The 19,305-nt window shown below is 47.4% G+C and overlaps 1 protein-coding gene across 13 annotated transcripts in view; it reads left to right on the plus strand.

Annotated features, from left to right (window-relative positions):
• Window positions 1-19,305, plus strand: part of LOC123767372 (uncharacterized) — a 648,238-nt gene that overhangs the window by 539,547 nt on the left and 89,386 nt on the right. For all 13 annotated transcript variants that reach the window (XR_011224571.1, XR_011224570.1, XR_011224572.1 and 10 more), the window contains 2 exons: window positions 902-1,101; window positions 15,799-15,959. Coding sequence is in view for 10 of the 13 variants with exons in the window: in XM_069312920.1 (XP_069169021.1) it covers window positions 902-1,101; window positions 15,799-15,959 (361 nt within the window). In the remaining 3 variants the exon portion in view is untranslated. The remainder of the gene's footprint in view (window positions 1-901; window positions 1,102-15,798; window positions 15,960-19,305) is intronic.

Consider the following 19,305-nt stretch of genomic DNA (forward strand, 5'->3'; position numbering starts at 1 on the left):
TTGAATAATATTACAGCAAAAAAAAAATGCGAAAAATCAGAGACATTGAAATAATTAGGTAATTATCTCTGTGGCAACTCCGGCCTGACAGCTGGTGAGCAACAGACCGCCTGGGACGCATGCTGAGTCAGCGCCTGTTTTTTGCCAGACTTCTCCGCCCTATAGCGGGAAATATATGCCACTTACGATTTTTGTATTATTTTTTCCATGATCAGTGAACACAAATTAACAGGTTAGGAAGAAAAAAGATTTTTTTTTTTTTTTTTTTTTTGTATGTGCCTGTGGGTGTCAAATGGTATATAGCCATGCGCCATTTAAGGTTTAAGAGAAAAGCTAAGTACTACCTAATAAAGTCCATGTAATTACCCCCTAAATATATTTATTTATTTATATACAGGAAGGTACATTGGGTTTATTAGAGTGCAGAGAATTGAAGTTTTATATTCTTGTAAAGCTACTAGCACGCATAGCGTTTCGGGCAGACCGGCTTGTATAACAACTCGTACAACCAACTTGTTGACCAATTTGTTTAACTACTGATTTCTGCAATGTTTTTTCCCCATTTTTCAACTTAATTTATGCTTTGATCTCAATTAGTATTAAGTTTTAGTCCAAGTGTATTTTCCCACACCTTGCTCGAAATGCTGTGCATATTAGTGGCGTCAGGCATTGTATGTACTAGCTCTATCTAGAAATCCAACATTGTTTGTAACTCATCTTGTATATATATATATATATATATATATATATATATATATATATATATATATATATATGTACATTTACCTCAATAAACATTTGATTTGATTTGAGTTTGACTAAGTCTTAAGTTTGTTTTTCATTTAGGTAAGATAAACTTTGGTGCTATTAAGTCTTGAAGTTGCTATTTTTGCCCTTATAGATATAGTGGGTCTGGAAGTGAGGAAGTAATGGAAACGCCAGATGTCTCGTCATCTGAGATGACACCTGACCCTCCCAAACGTCTTTTAACTGTGAAGAGTTCATCGTCTCCTTCCTCCAAAACTTCTTCTCCACAAAGTCGCACGAAAATGGTTAAGATATCATCTGCTGACTCACTTCTTGCAATGATCAAGAATTTTGGTGAGTTAGTCTTAATGTTTAAATATCATATAAGAAGTGTTCATCTGGTTAATCTCCCTTGCAATTATAAACTTAGTTACTTTGTACTGTTGCAAAAATTGCAGTCCCCAAATATCTAAAAAAAAATCAATAATTCTCTAAATCTTTTCCAGAATTCTAGTACAGTGTATGTTACCAGTCCCCCACTTGTTTGGTGGGAGGAGGAAGGCAGGTCAGGTTACCCATTGCTCTACTACCAGTTCTTATACTGATATATGATGCTTGTTGCCTTCTCAGATTACTCTGGCTACAGTATCCTGTCTTTAGCTAAGTGTTCCCAGTGCCCGGGCTTCCTGCAGGAAACTCACCCTCCAGGCCCTGGAAAACCCCCAAGGGCTCGATTGTACTATGAGTATCACTTCTGAGTCCACTCTTGCCTTGTGTGAATTTGAGGGTTGTTTGTTGTTTGTGCCACCTTGTGATGTTTGTACGTTCTGCCTCCAAAATGCTGCTTGTGGGGTCGGTGACACCTTTGACTCAGAGTCGTGTGGGACTTGTTTCCCATTTTCTTTTTACCCACTCTGAAAGTTCAGAGGTATCATATGGCATCCTCTTTGTATTGGAAGTTTTTTGTGTTGCAACGGTCTAGGTTGTGTCCCTGGTTGGATGCCCTGGATTTGCCCTGCTTGGTGTTTAGGGACCCAAATTTGGTGGTGTTTACTTATTCAACATTGGTTCCTTCTGCACCTCTTCTTCTTTACCAAAGCACTTGGGCTGGATGATAGAGCAATGGTCTCGCTTCTTGCAGGTCGGCGTTCAATCCCCGACCATCCAAGTGGTTGGGCATCATTCCTTCTCCGACCATCCCATCCCAAATCCTTATCCTGATCCGTTCCAAGATCTATATAGTTGTAATGGCTTGTTACTTTCTCCTGATAGTTCCCTCACTTCCTTTCCTAGTGGGCAAGGTTCACTCTTCTATTCCCCTTTTCCGGCTCTGAAACGTCTGAGGATTTCAGAGTTGAGGCAAGAGTTAGCTCAGGATGTGGCTTGAACTGATGCGAGCTTTGCTCCTTACAACTCGGGCACGGAGCCAGTTGTGCCTCTTGCTCACGCTGAAGCTTCTGGGTCTTTCCAGCGGGCCCCTTCTTTTGAAGTCTCTTCCTTGGACTTTGCCTTTCTATCCCGGGCGGTAGACGTGTATAATGGCTCTGCTCTGGGGCCCTCATCTGTGGTTCCCAGGGCTTGAGGGGTGGGGAGTCTCGTTAGGGCACTTGTGCCCCAATTTATACTTTCTGTGCCTTTGTGCCTTTTGTAGAGGGTCTTGTGTTCCAGTGCTCACCAAGGTGGCCAGGGGTGGTGGGGTTCATCCTTCCGTCGAGTTTCACAGCACTGTGCGGGAGTTCGCGGCCATTTGACTGTCGCTTCGGAGAATTTGGGTCACTCGGGTTCGATGCTCTGGCTCCATTCGGACTGTTCCCCAGTGGTTCATTGCCTGAACAACTCGGGTTCTCTTTGGTCCTTGCCTCTTTGGGGCTGGTCGCTTCGAGTGGCTAATCTGCTGGTTTGTCAGAGTGGCTCTCTGTGCAGTTCATATCTGGGAGTGTCCAACGTCCTGGCGGACAGCCTGCCTCAGTTCATTCCTCTGTCACGGAATGAATGGTTGATTCCGACTCCTTCCGTTGGCTCTGCCGGACGTATGGGCTTCTGGAGATGGACCTCTTTGCGTCGCCGTGGTTGCAGTTTCTCCCTATATATGTGGCGCTTTTCCCCGACTGCGGAGCTGTCACATAAATGCTTTTTGGCAGGACTGGTCGAGGTGGAGTTACTTACACTTCTTTCTCCCAGTCCAGCCAGGTTCAGGTTCCGTTGGAGTCTTACTGCGCGAGTGTCGTCCTAGTGGCCACTGAGTGGCTGGCTCAGCCATGATTTCAGGTGCTGCTTGCTCGGTGTCTAAACCCAGGGCATTTTCCACATCTCTGCCTCATTTCAGCAGATCGGGCTGGTCCGGTACATGGCTGGTTTGGTCTACTCCTCTGCTCTTCGTGTCTCGTCTTTTTGATGCAGGTTTATCACCACCTGTATGGTGATCAGATGGTTCCATTGATGGTGGGCCAACTGCGGTCTTCGTCTCGGCGACAGTATGATGTCTCTTAGCGTTCCTTTCACCATTTTCTCTCTCTTTGTAGAATGTCTTCTGTTTCTGTTCAGGTTGTTTTGTCCTTCTTTTCTTGGCTTTTTCAAGACAGTCAAATTCAAATTCAAATGTTTATTCAGGTAAAGTACATACATACAAGGTGTGATACAAATATTGATGAGTCTATAGATAGAGCTAGTACATACAATGCCTAAAGCCACTATTACGCAAAGCGTTTCGGGCAGGAAAAACACTAAAGACTAAAACATAATATTAATTGAGATTGAAGTATAAAATGTGTTGAGAAAATAAAAAAAATAAAAAAGGGGGAACATGGCAGAAAAACAGCAAAAAATACAATTTGGTCGACAAACAGCATTGTTTAAAAAATAGCAGACATGGGTTGACATTATAGGGCTAAGGTAGGTTACAGGGAGTTAATTAGGTAGTGCTTAGTTTTTATCTTAAACTGGTTGAGAGAGGTACAGTCTTTAACATGATTGGGAAGGTCATTCCACATTCTGGGCCCCTTGATTTGTAGAGCATTTCTAGTTTGATTAAGTCGTACTCTTGGAATATCAAATAGGTATTTGTTTCTGATGTGGTGCTCATGGGTTCTGTTGAAACCTTCAATGAAGCTTTTGAGGTTAGAATTGGCATTACAGTTCAGCATTTTATATATGTATAATACACATGAGAGAATGTGCAGTGACTTAATATCTAACATATTCAGAGATTTGAGCAGGGGTACCGAGTGATGTCTGGGGCCAGAGTTGGATATTGTCCTAACAGCAGCTTTGTGTTGAGTAATTAGAGGACGTAAATGATTTTGGGTAGTTGAACCCCAAGCACAAATACCATAGTTGAGATAAGGATAGATGAGAGAGTAATAGTGTCACCAGGGCAGGGCGAGGTACATAATATCTGATCTTAGAAAGAATGCCAACGGTTTTTGAAGCTTTTCTGTGGGGAGCCCCTACGGCTCCCTGGAGCTTATCAGGCTAATGTATGTTATATTAGACTGGGACATTAGCTAAGGAGTTCAGACCTACCAGGGCCCAGTGCCAGAAACTGGCCCGTTCAGAGAGGATTCAGGGAGCAATGGCCCTGGAAAACACCCTTGTGGTTGGGGTTTTCCTTATCTGCCATCGACCGGGGTTTGCACCCAGAAAGGTAGGCATAACAAAACAAACCCTACATGGTAAATAACTAAAACAAAAAAATGAACAGAGAGGTAGGAACTCCCAACAATCCCCAGGAAACAAGCAAACATCACACTTTACTGCTGTGCCGATCGTCCGCGCAGCCCTCCCCGCCCCGAGAGGGGGAGGGGGGAGCCCTGGACCTATCGCACCGGCTGCCTAGCATCAGTTCGTAAGCTAATGTCAACCGGGATAGACGCTTCTCTGGCTTCAGTTTCCTAGGCGGTGTTTGCTTTGTGTGGCGTTCACTGCCATGTGTTGTGTTGTGCAGTGGCCAGGAGTACCTTATCAGTGCCGGGGCTACATGCGCTTAGGGGGTTTCTTCCCTAAGCGCCCTGTGAGTACTGCCCCTGCGTGACAGGGTTATCTTCCCTAAGGCGTTCGGGAACCATTCCCGTAGAGGCTCTTGCTGCTCGGCATTTGCCTCGCCCTTAGGGCCAGCTGGGGCTTGGGGCCCTTGTTTGGCCCCTGTGTAGGGACTGATATTGTGCTGGTTAGGGCGTCAAGGTGTTGCGCAACCTGCCACCTAAGCGGCGGTTCCTGTTGCCTCTGTAGACAGTGTACTTTTGTGGGGTTTTTCTTTTGTTTTTATTTTCATTTGCCTGGTGGGGGTCTGCCCAGTGTGGCTATAGTTCCACTGGTAGTGTTTGGTGGCCCTCTGCTAAGCCCCCGTGATTGTACACGTCTCAGGGGTTTTCAGTGCTATCTCCTATCGGTTTAGCAACACCTTTCCCGGGCTTCCTGTAGCAGTCAGCCTACGGGCCCTGGAAACCCCTGTCTGGGCTTGGTGGACCATTGAATGTGTCTTCCGGGTTCCAACCCGTCTTGTACGGGATCGTTGGTTGCTGTGCCTTTGTCTCCGGGTGACAGTCACCACTTTTACCTCCGTCATGCTGCCTGTTGGGTCACTGACACCTTGACCCGGAGTCTTGCGAGAGATTCTCTGCTTGTTTTCCAGTACTCTCCTGATGTTATTACTGTTCAGAGTACAGGCGGCATCCATGTTGCAAGCTAGGTTAGGTTGCTGCAACATGCTAGGTTGGTTTCCCACTCGGATGCCCCAAGGCCGCCCCATTTTGGTTAGGTGCTGTTCGCCCCTTTCCCTCTCTTCCCGGCTCTGGACCCTCTGCGGGTTTCGGGGTCGGGGCGGGGTTTCGTTGGGGCCGAGAGTCGGGCGGTTTTCGGGGGCTGCCCTGTTTGGGTTGGGGGACGGAGGTTTTCGAGCCGGTTCCTCCTGCCAAGGCTTCTGGGTCTTACCAGCGGCCCTTTCTTGCTGCCTTTCCCATGGACTCTTGCTTTTCTTTAAGAGCGGAGGGCTTGGAGGACGGCTCTGCCCCAGAGCCTCTGTTGCTGGTTCCCGGGGCACCTGGCTGTGGGGAATGCCTGGTAGTAGTTCTGGGGCGGTTTGCCCCTGCCTGGGTTTTCTGCTTTTGGGCAGCGTTTTTCTCCCATCCAGTCTGCTTGCTTCCCACTTTTGCTGGCATGTTTCACAGCCACAGTCACAGCCCCTGTTCTGGCAGCCATTTTCATCTGCCGGTTTCCCGGCGTGGCTACCAGGGTGGCGTTGCAGTTTGTTTACATGAGACTGGGTGTGCAAGCGAGCTTCTTGAGTGAGTTTTCACCTTTTTTCAGGGGTTTTATTCTCCTGTTGTCCTTTCTTTGCTTTTCTGGTGTTTTCTGCCCGTTTCCTGTTCCTCTGGGAACGTTTGAGTGTTGATTTTATACGGGGTTTTCCATTTTGTCTGTTTTGGGTCTGGGCCTTTGGGTTTGGGCTCAGTGTCCCTGGCTGTTATGCTTGCTCCCACACCTTGTCCCTCGGTTTTTGGTCTGTTATGACCGTTTTCCCAGGGGGTTCTGTCTGGGAGCTGTGCTTTGCCTTTCTGTGGTGTTTCTCCGCTGGCAAAATGTGGTGGTTTGGCCTCCCTCTGGTTCGATTCCGGGTTCCTTTGGGTTCTTTGGTTTCATTCCAGAAGTTTCTTCCTCTTGGGCCCCTTTGTGGGTTCTGGGGGCTTTGTTTCCTCGTGTGTGACCCGGTTTCTGCCTTCTGGAGTTCCGGGGTCTTCCTGGCTTGCAGGCTGATCTTTTTGGGTTATGCTGGGACTTTGAGGTTTTGTCGAGGTGAGCCTTTTGATGCAGTTTTGTGCCTTCTTTGCTTGGCCGGCGTGTGCTCTGCACACTGGTCGGCGGCTTGTAATTTTCTTTTCACGTGTATGTGTACGCATGTATATGTGTACACTGTGCGTGTGTGTGCACATGTGTATGTGCATACGCACATGTGTGTGTCACATACCTTGTGTGTATGTGTATATGTATATACATGATGTGTATATATGTGTATGTGTACTTTTTTTTTTTTTCGTAAGGGGCTCTGTTCTCTTCTCTGTTGACGGGGCGCTGGGAAAGCAGCTTGCTCTGTTGACTCTCGTATGGTCCTGCTGTTGGTAGGCGCTTTTGGTTGTCTTCCGGCCTCTGGTGGCGGCGGTGGATGGCTTCTCCCCCTTTGGGGGGTTCAGAGCTGGCGGGGTGGGCTTCTTCCCCTGCACTTCGTCATGTCATCTTGGTGGGTGCGTTGGGCGTGGTCGATCCGCCCCATCCTTCTGGGGTTCCCGTCTGCTCTTTGCAGACATGGGCCTTCGAATCTGCGGTTCTTCTGGACTTCTTCAGTCTGCACCCTGGTTTCTATGCCCTCCTCGGAGGATTGTTGTCTCCTATCCGGCTTCTGTTGGGGCCGGGTTCCTGGATGGTGGCCCTTGACCTCCAGGTCATTTATTGGCACTTGGTGTAATTTTTGCATCTTTACCGGATCTTGGTGCCCTGTCTGAGACTGCTTGAGATTATGTGTCTGGCCTACCTCGACGACTGGCTGGTGTGGGCTCCCAGTCGGTCTGCTTGTCTGCTCGCCAGGGGTGTGGTTCTTTCCAGATCGCCGGGTTTGGTTTCCTGGTGATCTGGAGGCCATTCCATCTGTTTCCGTCCCGGGTTCGGACCTGGGCCTTGAGATTAGGGCTATTGGGCCACTCGTTGTCTTTCCCTCCAGAAGTGTAACTGCGGCTGTGGTCCCGCCTTCGGCTGTGCATGAGGGGGTCCCGGGTTGCTCGAGCGGTTGTGCGGGAGTCTGTACTTCGATGTGCTTTTTTCGCGTTGGTTGAAGCTTAGCTTCCGAACTGAAGCTTGGCAGCCGGCGCGGTATTCCGGGGCTCCCCCCCTCCCCCTCTCGGGGCGGGGAGGGCTGCATGGACGATCGGCCCGGTAGTAAAGTGTGATGTTTGCTTGTTTCCATGGGATTGTAGCGAGTTTCTACCTCTCTGTTCGGTTTTTTGTTTTAGTTTTTTACCATGTGGGGTTTGTTTTGTCATGCCTACCTTTCTGGGTGCCTGACCTCGGTCGATGGCAGATAAGGAAAACCCCAACCACAAGGGTGTTTTCCAGGGCCATTGCTCCCTGAAACCTGTCTGAAGGGGCCAGGTTCTGGCGCTGGTCCCTGGTAGGTCTGAACTCTGTAGCTAATGTCCTGGTCTAATATAACATACATTAGCCCAATAAGCTCCAGGGAGCCTCTGGGGCTCACCCAGAAAATGGCGTTTCATCACATTCAACACTGGTTTTTTCCCCTCTCACCTTGCGCGAAACGCTATGAGTACTAGTGGCTTTAGGTATTGTATGCACTATCTCTATCTTTAAATCCAATATTATGTATGTAACTCAATGTATGTACCTTTACCTGAATAAAAAATCTAAATCTAAATCTAAAATCTATGCCATTGACCGGGACCGGCACCCAGAAAGGTAGGCGCCCCAAAACAAACCCCTGTTCTGGTAAAACTATTTTGACCGAAGGCCGAAGGTCTGCACAACCTCCTATTCCCAGGAGGGGGAAGGGGAGCCCTAGACCCACCTGCCTGATACCCAACCTTCAGTTCTTAGGCTGATTGAAGTCTGATGTGGTTGTGCCTCTGGCTCTGGTTTTTGTTTCATCTCTGTGCCTTGTAGTGTGGGCTGTCTCTACAGGTGGTACGTGAGCCGGGAGACGTATTCCATGGTACTCTGGCTGCATGTGCCTTGGGTTCCCTTCCCTAGGTGCCCTGTAAGTACTGCCCTTGGGGGCTTGGGGCCTCCTTCCACAATTCACCTCGGGATCTACCTCCGCTGTGCCATTTATTGCTCGATACTTGGCTGTCCTTGGGGTCAGCTGGGGTTTCCTTACCCTTGTTTGTCTCTGGGTAGGGGTAGTTTTCGTCACTGGTAGGGGCACGGGGGTACTGAACAGCTAGTTTTCACCTATAACAGCGGCCGGCTCTGCTCCGCCTGGGTACCTCTTGCGGGTTTTTATTTTGTTTTTGTTTTCTGCCTGGTGGGGGTCTGTCTTTGTGGTCCCCCATCACTGTTTTTGGAGTATATATATTTATATACAGTGGCACCTCGATTAACGAGTTTAATCCGTTCTGGCACCGAGCTTGTTATGTGGAAAACTCATCTTAACACTTTGATGCTCTGGGCACACTTGCGCCGCACTACTCCGGGTGGGTTTGGGCATTCCGCGGAAGAGCGCAGTAATTCTGAATAGTGTATAATCTTTTCAACTTTGTTACCTCAATTCTCGTCTTAGGTTTTTCAATTTGGTATCATTGTGTTTGCAATAGAATTCTCTACAGGACTAGAGGCCTATTAAGTACAAATGCCCAGCATACCATCGGCAACAAACAGAGAAAGTGAGAGCGTGTTACCTGGGAGCGCGCAAGACCGATAAAATGTGTACACTCCTTTTACTTTGGTCACCTCAATTCTCGTCCTAGGTCTTTCATTTTGGTATCAATGTGTTGCAATAGAATTCTCTATAGGATGAAAGGCATATAAAGTCCAAATGCTTGGCGTACCATCTGCAAGAAACAGAGAAAGTGAGAGCATGTTATCCGTGAGCGTGGCTCAAGAGCGATAAAATGTTTACACTCCCTTCACTTTGGTCACCTCAATTCTCGTCCTAGGTCTTTCATTTTGGTATCATTGTGTTCGCAATAGAATTCTCTACAAAACTAAAGGCATATTGAGTCCATATTCCCAGCATACCATCCGCAATAAGCAGAGAAAGTGAGAGCGTTTTACCCGGGAGCGCGCAAGACCGATAAAATGTGTACACTCTTTTCACTTTGGTTACCCCAATTCTCGTCCTAGGTATTTCATTTTGGCATCAATGTGTTCACAATAGAATTCCCAACAGGCGTATATGCATATAATGTCAAAAACATTGGCGCGCTCCACACGCCGACAAGATGAAAGTTACCAGAAAGAGAGCGCTGCACCACCCCAAGGTGCCCCTCATTACAATAGAGCATGCGGTCATACCGAAATGTGTATACTCTCTTCAACTTTGTCATCTCAATTCTTGTCCTAGGTTTTTCAGTTTGGTATCAATGTGTTTGCAATAGAATTCTCTACAGGACTAAATGCATATAAAGCCCAAAAGCCAGGCGAGAAAGTGTATGTGTGTTACCCGGGAGCGCACGAGAGCAATAAAATGTGTACACTCTCTTCACTTTGGACATCTCAATTCTCGTAATAGATCCTTCATTTTTGTGTCATTGTGTTTGCAATAGAATTCCCTACAGGAGTATATGCAAATATAAAGTCCAAAAGCCCGGCGTCCCACCCACAGAAAACAAAGAAAGTGATGGTGCGTTACCGCAGTGAGCGCTAATAGAGAGCAATAAAATGGGTATACTCTTTTTCAACTTTGCTACCTCAATTCTGGTCTTAGGTCTTTCATTTTGGTATCAATGTATTCGCAATGAAATTCCCTACAGGTGTATATGCATATAATATCCCAAACCACGGCGCAACCCTCCCAAAGCCGCCGCCATTTTGCCGCTGGAAACGACGCAATGCTGCGTTGTTACCGGACTATCCCCGAGTAAAAGAACATTGCAATGCTGCGTCGTTACCGAGCCAAAATGTTAAGAAATTTCCCATTTAAAATAAAGGAAATAAATTTAACCCGTTCCACTCCTAAAAACATCCATACTTGTATGACATTTTATAATGTAAATACATAAATGTAAATGTAATAATGTAAATACTGCACATGTAATTATAAATGTTTTGTTGTACTGTTTTCATGTTTACCTTATGAAGAGTCGTTGCTGGCATGAGGGAGACGATGGGGGAGGTAGGAAGGAGGAGCGGGGTTATGGTGTGGATGGAGAATCCACCTCTGACTCAGGCGGGCTCTCTCTTCTTGGGAATTTCACCCCACTGGGACCGGGTTGTGGTTCACTATCACTAGCTCTTCTTTTCTCTACTTTTGCAAAGAACGTATCTATTGACAATTACTTTTGTCTTTGTTTTAGGATGTCCTTAAAACGAGACAGCAAATTGTCATTAAACATGTTCACACACCGGGTTGTCCCTGCTTTATCAGGGTGATGCTTTTCCAAGAATGCGGTCACCTTTTCAAACATTCCCAACACTTCCCTGATCTCACTGGAAGAGGCAGCATCCTCCCTTACCTCCTCATCCCCTACTAATGGTGCAAATTGTTGATGAGGACCTGCCATACTCTCTTGTGAGATCAGTTACACGGACACCACGCTCATGCTTTGCTATAATTTCCTTCTTCAAATCTACAGTAATTGTGTCTTTCTTCCTCTTGACAACACTATCTTTAGCAAGCAGCTTCTTTGGTGACATTGTGCGTGACAAATTGTAGTCACAAAACCACAAAAACAAAGAAAAGCACAAATAAATGCAAAGGGATGCTTGTCGTGCGCGTTACAACAACAACACTGGTGTCAGAGGCATCAGAGAATTTGCGAGAACCCGCGAGATGCTAGGAAGCACCATGTGGTTTTGCTCGTTAATAGAGGTGAAGCTCGCCAATAGAGACATATTTGCTGCGAGTGGCTCGCTCGTTACTCGAAATGCTCGTAGATAGAGCCACTCGTTAAACGAGGTGCCACTGTATCAATATTTGTGTGTTTGGTGATCGTCCCCGCTAGGCCCCTGTGAGTGGACATATCCCGAGGGTTCAGCTTAAGCAGTTTGTTTGGTAGACTTGGGTGCCGGTTTGCAGTACCCTGCCTGGGCTTCCCTTAGCGTGTGTAACCATGGCTAAGGGCCCTGGAAAACCCAACTGGGGCTACGTGGTCCGATGGATGTGACCCTTGAGTCCCCTCTCGCGTCTTACGAGTTTGAAGGTTCTGTCCTCTTGTCTCAGGGTGACACTCGCCTTTTTTGCCTCTGCCATGCTGCCTGTTGGGTTGATGATTGTTTTGACCCTGAGTCGTGCGATGTGTGTTGTCTGTACGTGTTCCCGTTCACCCAAGCCACTGATAGTGATGTGCAGGTGCAGGCAGCTGCGGCATTGCATGCTAGATTTAGGTTGCTGCAACGCTCTAGGTTGGTTGCGGCCCCGGATGCCCCGTGACTGCCCCATTTTTGTTTATGGGGGTCTCGACATTGGGGTGGAGTCGCTTCGGTTCCGGTTCCGTCCACTCCTCCTCGTCCTTCCCCTTCTGTTGTGCATACTTCCTTCTCCTTGCTTCTGGCTCTGGACGTTTCGGTCTGGCAGGTTTCGGGGTTGGGGCGGGGTCTGGATGGGTTGAGACTCGGACAGTCTCTGGGGGTTTTCCTCTTCTGGGGTGGTGGCGGAGGCAATCGAGCCTGTTCCTCCAGCCGTGCTGTATGGGTCTGACCAGTGGGCTCTCTTCCTTAGTGTTTTGTACGGCTGCCCCGGCTTTTACTTGTGGGGCTGGGGCTTTGAGGAGAACGACTCGGCCTCGGGTCCTGCCGTAGGGGGTTCCCGGGGTTTGGGAGGGGTTACCTGGGGGGCCTAGGCCCCGTTTTGCCCCGCTTAGGGTTTTGCAGTTCCTCAGAGTTGGGTTTCCCTTCCCCCTGTGGATTCGTGTTGGTTTCGGGTCTACCCCTCCCTGGGTTCAGTTCCGTCCTTCCTGGGGGTGCTTTTCCCCCCTTTCCTCACTTTTTTCGCGCTTATGTCGCATTGATATTCTATTCATTTTGTGAGCCTTGCACGTCCCTTGGTCTGGGGGTCTTTAGGCCCATATGTGCTTCCGTGTGCTTGTGCTAGTTTGTCACGGTTTTCTTTGGTTTGTGAACCTCTTTGGTACTTCCGATGTTCTTGGGACATCTGTTGACTTCTGGTGAGGTTTCTCTCCAGTCCTTATTTTGTATTCACATCATCTCCCTTTCCTATTTCAATATTCCTTGTATTCGTTTCCTTGCTTTGTACGTATGTACGTACACCTTGATGGTGTATGTACGATATGTTTACATATGACTGGTGTACAAGCCACGCTGCCCGGAAGATGGGTGGTGCGGTTCTTACCTCGGGCGCTGGGGCCGGGGTGATCAGTTTGTTTCTGGGCAGTGTACACGTGTGTGAGAGTTGCACATTCTTGCTTGCGGATTCTACACCATTTTCACTCCTCTTCTTTCTGGTCATGACCCCTGGATACTTGGTGTTCTGAAGCCAGTGTGGGGCGGCGCTGAGTGGTGCCTCATCCGCCTCTGTCCTGCATGCACCTCATCTTCTCCTACTGGGCACACACCTCTGGACGTTCTCCACTAGGGATGCTCATGTTACATTATACGGCTCAGCTGTGTCATAACACGGTGGTGTCTGTTTTGCAGGTGAGATTGTACTGTCTGGCAAATTTGTCGGCCGGGTGCTGGTGTGGTACTAGTCTTGTTGTACTCACCTAGTTGTGCTTGCAGGGGTTGAGCTCTGGCTCTTTGGTCCTGCCTCTCAACTGTCAATCATCAGGTGTACAGGTTCCTGAGCCTACTGTGTTTTAACTTCTCTACATTTGCGACTGTGTATGGAGTCTGCCTCCACCACATCCCTTCCTGGTGCATTCCACTTACTGACTACTGACTCTGAAACAGTTCTTTCTGTGTGTCTGTGGCTCATTTGGGTTCTCGGCTTCCTCCTGTGTCCCCTTGTGCGTGTACCACCCGTGTTCCCTGGTCCATCCTTGTCTACCCTGTCACTTCCCCACTTGACAGGGGTAGCATCATTGGCTCCTAACAAGGGTGTTAGGTATTGTGTGTTTTGCTTGGACACTTTGCGTGTGTCTTACAGTGACTACTTTGTCTGTGTTTCTTGTTCTTGTTGTACTGTGGGGCACTGCCCCGCATTTTGGGGCTTTTTGTTTCGTTTTTCGGTACCCGAGTCTTTTCTCGATCTTTGAACACTCCTTCGTTCCCTCGGTCCGTGTTTGTGTCCTCTTTCCTTGACTTGGTCTCTGGTCTCTGGACACTCCTTCCTGGCCTATCTTCGGTGCCTGGGTGCACCCTGATTTCCATGGTGTCCTTCTGTGTATGTGCGAACTCCCACACCACACGTTGTGGTTGGTCGTGTACATTGAGTTGCCGGCTGCTACTTGGTCCGTATTCCGGTCTTTTCCTTGCCTATTTGTTTTTCTACCCCTCTGTGCTACAGTTGGCTGTGTATCTTGGTGCTTATTTGCTTTACTGTTGTTAAGTACCAGGGTGGGCCTCTGTCCATGTTAAGTTCCCGGATTTTGGACTACCCCAGTGTTCAGTTTTGGTACCGAGATCACTCTTTCCTTGTTCTCCCTTGTTACAGTGTCTGCGAAAGGTTGTGGACTTCCGGTCAACTGCTCCTGCCCTCCTGGTTCTTTTTCTTGGGACAGGGGTAGCTTGGATTCCGGCTGGCTTCGGAATTCAAGCCGGACAATTTTCTTTTGTTCTTTTCCGGAACGTGCGTTTTTGTTTTCTTGCGGTACACGTCCTGAGTAGTTCTCCTCCTGTATACCTCTGTGATGTGTGCCTCCTCCTTCCCTGCTGGAGCTGGTTACGCTGCTGCTTAGGGTTGCAGGGTCACTGCTTTTCGCTTTTCTCTTTTTTTCGCGTCTCGTGTTTTAGTTTGTGGTGCTCGGTTTTCTTGTTGGCCTCTGCCTACACCCTGGCTCTTCGGTTTCTAGCCTTGTTGGTCCTTCCAGGGTCCTGGGGGGGGATTCCTCCCGGACGGGGGGTTTCTGCTCGTCCGGGTTGGTTCCTTTTTGGCTAGCCAGGATTAGGTTTCTGGTTTCCTGGCGGCCGTTCCCTCTGATTTTTGCCAGCCTTGTTTGGGGCTCTGCTTTCCTTGGCTCCAATCCTGAGGGGGCTTCCTGTGGCTCCAACTCTTTTTGCGGATCGGTCCAGCCCTGTATGGGGCTAGTTCGTTCTTCCCCTCGAGTCTTCACGTCTGGAGTTTTTGTCTCGTGTTCTCATCGCTTGTGGGGGCGCTGGTGGCTTTGTTGTTGGTCTCCTGCCTGCGTGCTTCGTCTCAGCGGCAGTGTGTGTGGCTCTTCGCTGTTCTCTGTCTTGGCCTCTGGGGCTGTGGACACGTTTTGGTTTGCCCGGATTTCTTTACTTCCCTCCTTCCTGTTCTGGAGCTCGGGTCTCCCGGGTCATTGGCAAGGTCCTTTCTTTTAGTCTGTGGTCATGTTTTACATTAGGGGACATGGTGTTTGCCTCCCGGAGCCTTCCCTGTTTTCCTTATCTATGGTGAGGTAGCTCTGGGGAGCTGACTGGGCTTCCCCCAGAAAACCAGTGTTGAATGTAATGAAACGCCATTTTCTGGGCAAGTCCCGGAGGCTCCATGGCATCCCTCCCTCCCTTCGGTCGGCGGAGTTTTTCTTGCGTTTTGACATCCAGCTTAAGAACTGAAGGTTGGGTTGCTGGCAGGTGGGTCTGGGGGCTCCCCCTTCCCCATCCTAGGGTCCTAGGGAGGGGGGGTGGGTTGCGCAGACAGCGGCGCTGTGACATGATGACATCATGCTAGTTTGCTAATTTTTGTTTGGGGAGTTCTGTCCACTTGTTTGGCCTTCGTTCACAATAGTTTTACCAGAATAAGGGTTTTGTTTTGAGGCACCTACCTTTCTGGGTGCTTGTCCGGGTCGATGGCAGACATAGAATGCTCCCAACCACAGGGGGGATCTCTATAGGCCATTGCTCCTCGTGCCCCTCTAGAGGGGACCAGGTTCTGGCTTGTGGTTCCCGGTAGGCAAGAACTCCATGCATTGACTGATGCCAGAAAGATATACATATCCATTCAGCCTGGATAGCTCCGGGGAGCCTCCGGGACTCACCCAGAAAATGGCATTTCATTACATTCAACACTGGCTTTTTTGTTAATTTATTTTTTTGTTAATGTGTTTTTCAGCTCAAATTAATGTGGTGCTGAACAGAATATTAGTGAAGTTAAATACAGTACCTTCATTGTCATTTTTTTTCAATATACAATCATATCAGTTTAGAGCATGCAATCGCATTCTTTCAATTATAACAAATATCAGATGAAAGGAGCCACTTTATCCACAATGATTATATTGGAAGCTGACAGCAATATTTTCAAACTTTCAGGGGGATCTGGTCGTCCATCATCCAATCCTTCCAGCCCTCACGGTTCTGAGTTTGATGATTCTTCATCTCATCCATCACCTTCAACCACCCCCACCACACCACAAAAGGCACTGCCTCAAAAGCAAGACACACTCACTGTTCCGGGGGCTCTTCAGGTGCAGGTAATTATACTTAGATGATGCTCTTCATGTGCATAATTACCTATTTGTAACCAATAATGTCTTTTAAGAAACTGACAATAATGTCAGTTTCTTAAAAGGGTTCTTAACCCTTGGGAGGCACTTGGGGTTATAGCCTGCAACACCACTTATAAGATTTTTAAAATGTGTTTCCTGATCATGGGAAAAATAATACAAAATATTGTAGGTGACATATTTTGGCCGCAATAGGCTGAGGAAGTGGCAAAATTGAGGCGTTGACAGAGTAAGTGTTGGAGGCGGTCTGTTCCAATCATGCTGTCAGGCGGAAGTTGCCACAAAATTATTATTACCTAATTATTTCAATGTCTGATTTTTTCTTTATGATTCAATTATGTTCATATAACAATAAACAAATACATTTTCTGTTATTACACTATACACACACATTATATACAAATATCTGCATGTTTTGTTCACCGTAATGAACCACTAAGTTGCTATGGCGAGTCCAAACAACAAGAGTGGCCACCACACACCAGGCAGCAGACACCACCTCTCTTCCTCCTTCACCAACACCTTACTCACCAATATTCCTCCTCCCACCAAACTGTTTTTGCTGTTATTACACTATATACACACATTATATATAAGTATATGTTTTGTTTACCATAACTGTATAACTAAGCTGGTATAGTGCCCAAAGAGCACAGTGACCACCCTACACAGCATGACAAGTCACATACCAGCCAGCAGACGACACCACCTCCCTCACCAAAATGGCTCCTCCGAACATACTCCTTTAGCTGTTATTACACTATATACACACGTGTTATAAGTATTTACATATGTATTCACCATAGCGAACCACTAGGCTGGTATGATTGGTCAAGACAATAACAGGTTGCCACACGGAGTCAGCAGACGACACAACCTCCCTCCTTTACCAAGATTACTCCTCCCACCATACAATGCTAATTATCACACAATCCTGCTATTATTAGAATACTGATCATTTTCTTCATAGTCATGGTGGTCTTCTGTAATACTATCATCGCTAAATTATAGCAGTTACATATATATTTTGATATTTTTAGGCAATGCTGTGGTCGAGCGGTCAGGGGACACATGGTCGATCCGCTCCATCCTTCTGGGGTTCCTGCCTGTTCCAATGCTGATGCTGGCCTTAACCCTTAAACCGCACATATCATATATATATATATGATATCAGTGACAAAATCGAAACCGCACACATCATTTATATATGCTTTCGTGTCTAGCGCTATAATTTAAACGCCCCGCCTGGGATAGGGGCAGCTATAGTACAGCCACGACCAATAGTTGCCAGATGCCACCTAGAAAAAAAATCCAGGCCAACATTCTTGGGTGTTAGAGCGTCAGTAAAGAGCAAGCCACCAAGGCTGGCGCACGCAGCACGAGCTCACAGCACCGCTGTTCAGCTTTTGACCACAGCATCACCTACAAATGCCATAATATACATGATACTGCTATTATTTAGCGATGATAGTATTATAGAAGACCCCTGACTGTGATAAAACTGACCAGGATTCTGATAATAGTAGGATTGTGGTGATATTTAGCGCTGTGCTCCATGGAGGGAGTAAGGCTGTTGGAATGCGGGTTGTGGCGTCGTCTTCTGACTGTGTGTGGCCACCTTTTATTGACTACACTAACCGTACCAGCTTAGTGGTTCGCTATGGTGAACACAAATGTAGATACTTATATATAACATGTGTATAGTGTGAGATAACAGCAAGAAGAGTAGATTGGGAGCCACCATTTTGGTGAGGGAGATGCGTCGTCTGCACGACTTGTCATGTTGTTTACTGGTGGCCACTATGGTCTTTGGGCACAATACCAGCTTATTTGTACAGGTATGGTGAATAAAACAGGTAGATACTTATATATAATGTGTGTATATAGCGTAATAACACCACAAACAATATTGTTGGAGGACAAATATTAGTGCGTCTGGCCTTGAGGGCGGCCGTCACCAGCTGACTGTGTGAGTAGCTACGTCTTTGTGCCTCTACTCACCATACAAGCTTAGATGTACAGTTATGGTGAACAAAACATGTAAATATGTATATATAACATCTGTGTATAGTGAATAAATGCAAAAGCCGTATTGTGGGAGAAGAATGAGGGTGAGGTGTTGTTGAGGGAGGGAATGGTAACGAGTGGCTGGCTGGTATGTGGCGGTCACTCCTCGCTGCTTTTTGACTCACAAGACCAACTTAGTAGTTTGTTATGGTGAACAAAACATGCAGATACTTATATATAACCTGTGTATATAGTGTAACAACAGCAAAACTATTTGTTTATTGTTTTAGGAACATAATAATTGAATCACTAATATGCACACCATAATTTTGAGTACAGCGATGGTTCACACATTTTATTATATAAATATACCACAAGTCACTGTATGGAATAATATTACTGCAAAAAACTAAGAAAAAATCAGAGACATTGAAATAATTAGGTTATAATATATTTGTGGCAACTGCCATCTGACAGCTCAGGCAGAGTAGACCTCGTCTGGTGAAGGCTGTCAACGCCCCTTTTTTGCCAGACTTCCCTACCCTATTGTGGCTAAAATATGCCACCTACATTTTTTTTTTTTCCGTGATCAGGGAACAAAAATGAACACTTCTATAAGACGAAAGAATTTTTTGGATTTGTTTTTGTTGCACCTGTGGGTGTTAATTCCATTTGGGCCCCTAGCGGTTTGAGGGTTAATCGCTCTGCGGTTCTTCTGGGCTTGTTAAGTCTGTGCCCTGGATTCTTTGCCCCCTCTTTGGATGACTGTTGTCTCTGGTCTGGCTTCTGTTAGGTCTGGGTACCTGGATGGTGTCCCTGGACCTTTAGGTCACTTCTTGGCACGTTCCTCTCCAGGGTTCCAGGACTGGTTGCCTTCCCTAATTTGTACTTGGCACTTAGTGTATTTACGCACCTTTACCGGATCTTGGTGACCTGTCTGCGTCTGTTCGGGATTCGGTTTTCTGGCCTACTGGCTGGTGTGGGCTCCCAGTCGGTTCACTTGTCTGCTCGCCAGGGATGTGGTTCTTTCCAGATCGCCGGGTTTGGGTTCCTGGTGAACTGGAGGATATTCCATTTGGTTCCGTCCCGGGTTCGGACCTGGTTTGTTCAGACTCTTGGACTGCTTTTTGTGTCTCTCCAGATGTGTTGCTGCAGCTGTGGTCCCACCTTCAGATGTTTCTGAGGGGGTCCTGGGTCACTTGGCGGTTGCTTGAGCGGTTGTGCAGGAGTCTGTACTTCGCAGTGCTGGTCTACCTGTCGGGTCGGGTTTGGCTTCGGTGTCTGTTTTGGTTCCTTCGAGGACGCC

This window comes from Procambarus clarkii, chromosome 74, assembly GCF_040958095.1.
Source record: "Procambarus clarkii isolate CNS0578487 chromosome 74, FALCON_Pclarkii_2.0, whole genome shotgun sequence".
NCBI lineage: Eukaryota > Metazoa > Arthropoda > Malacostraca > Decapoda > Cambaridae > Procambarus > Procambarus clarkii.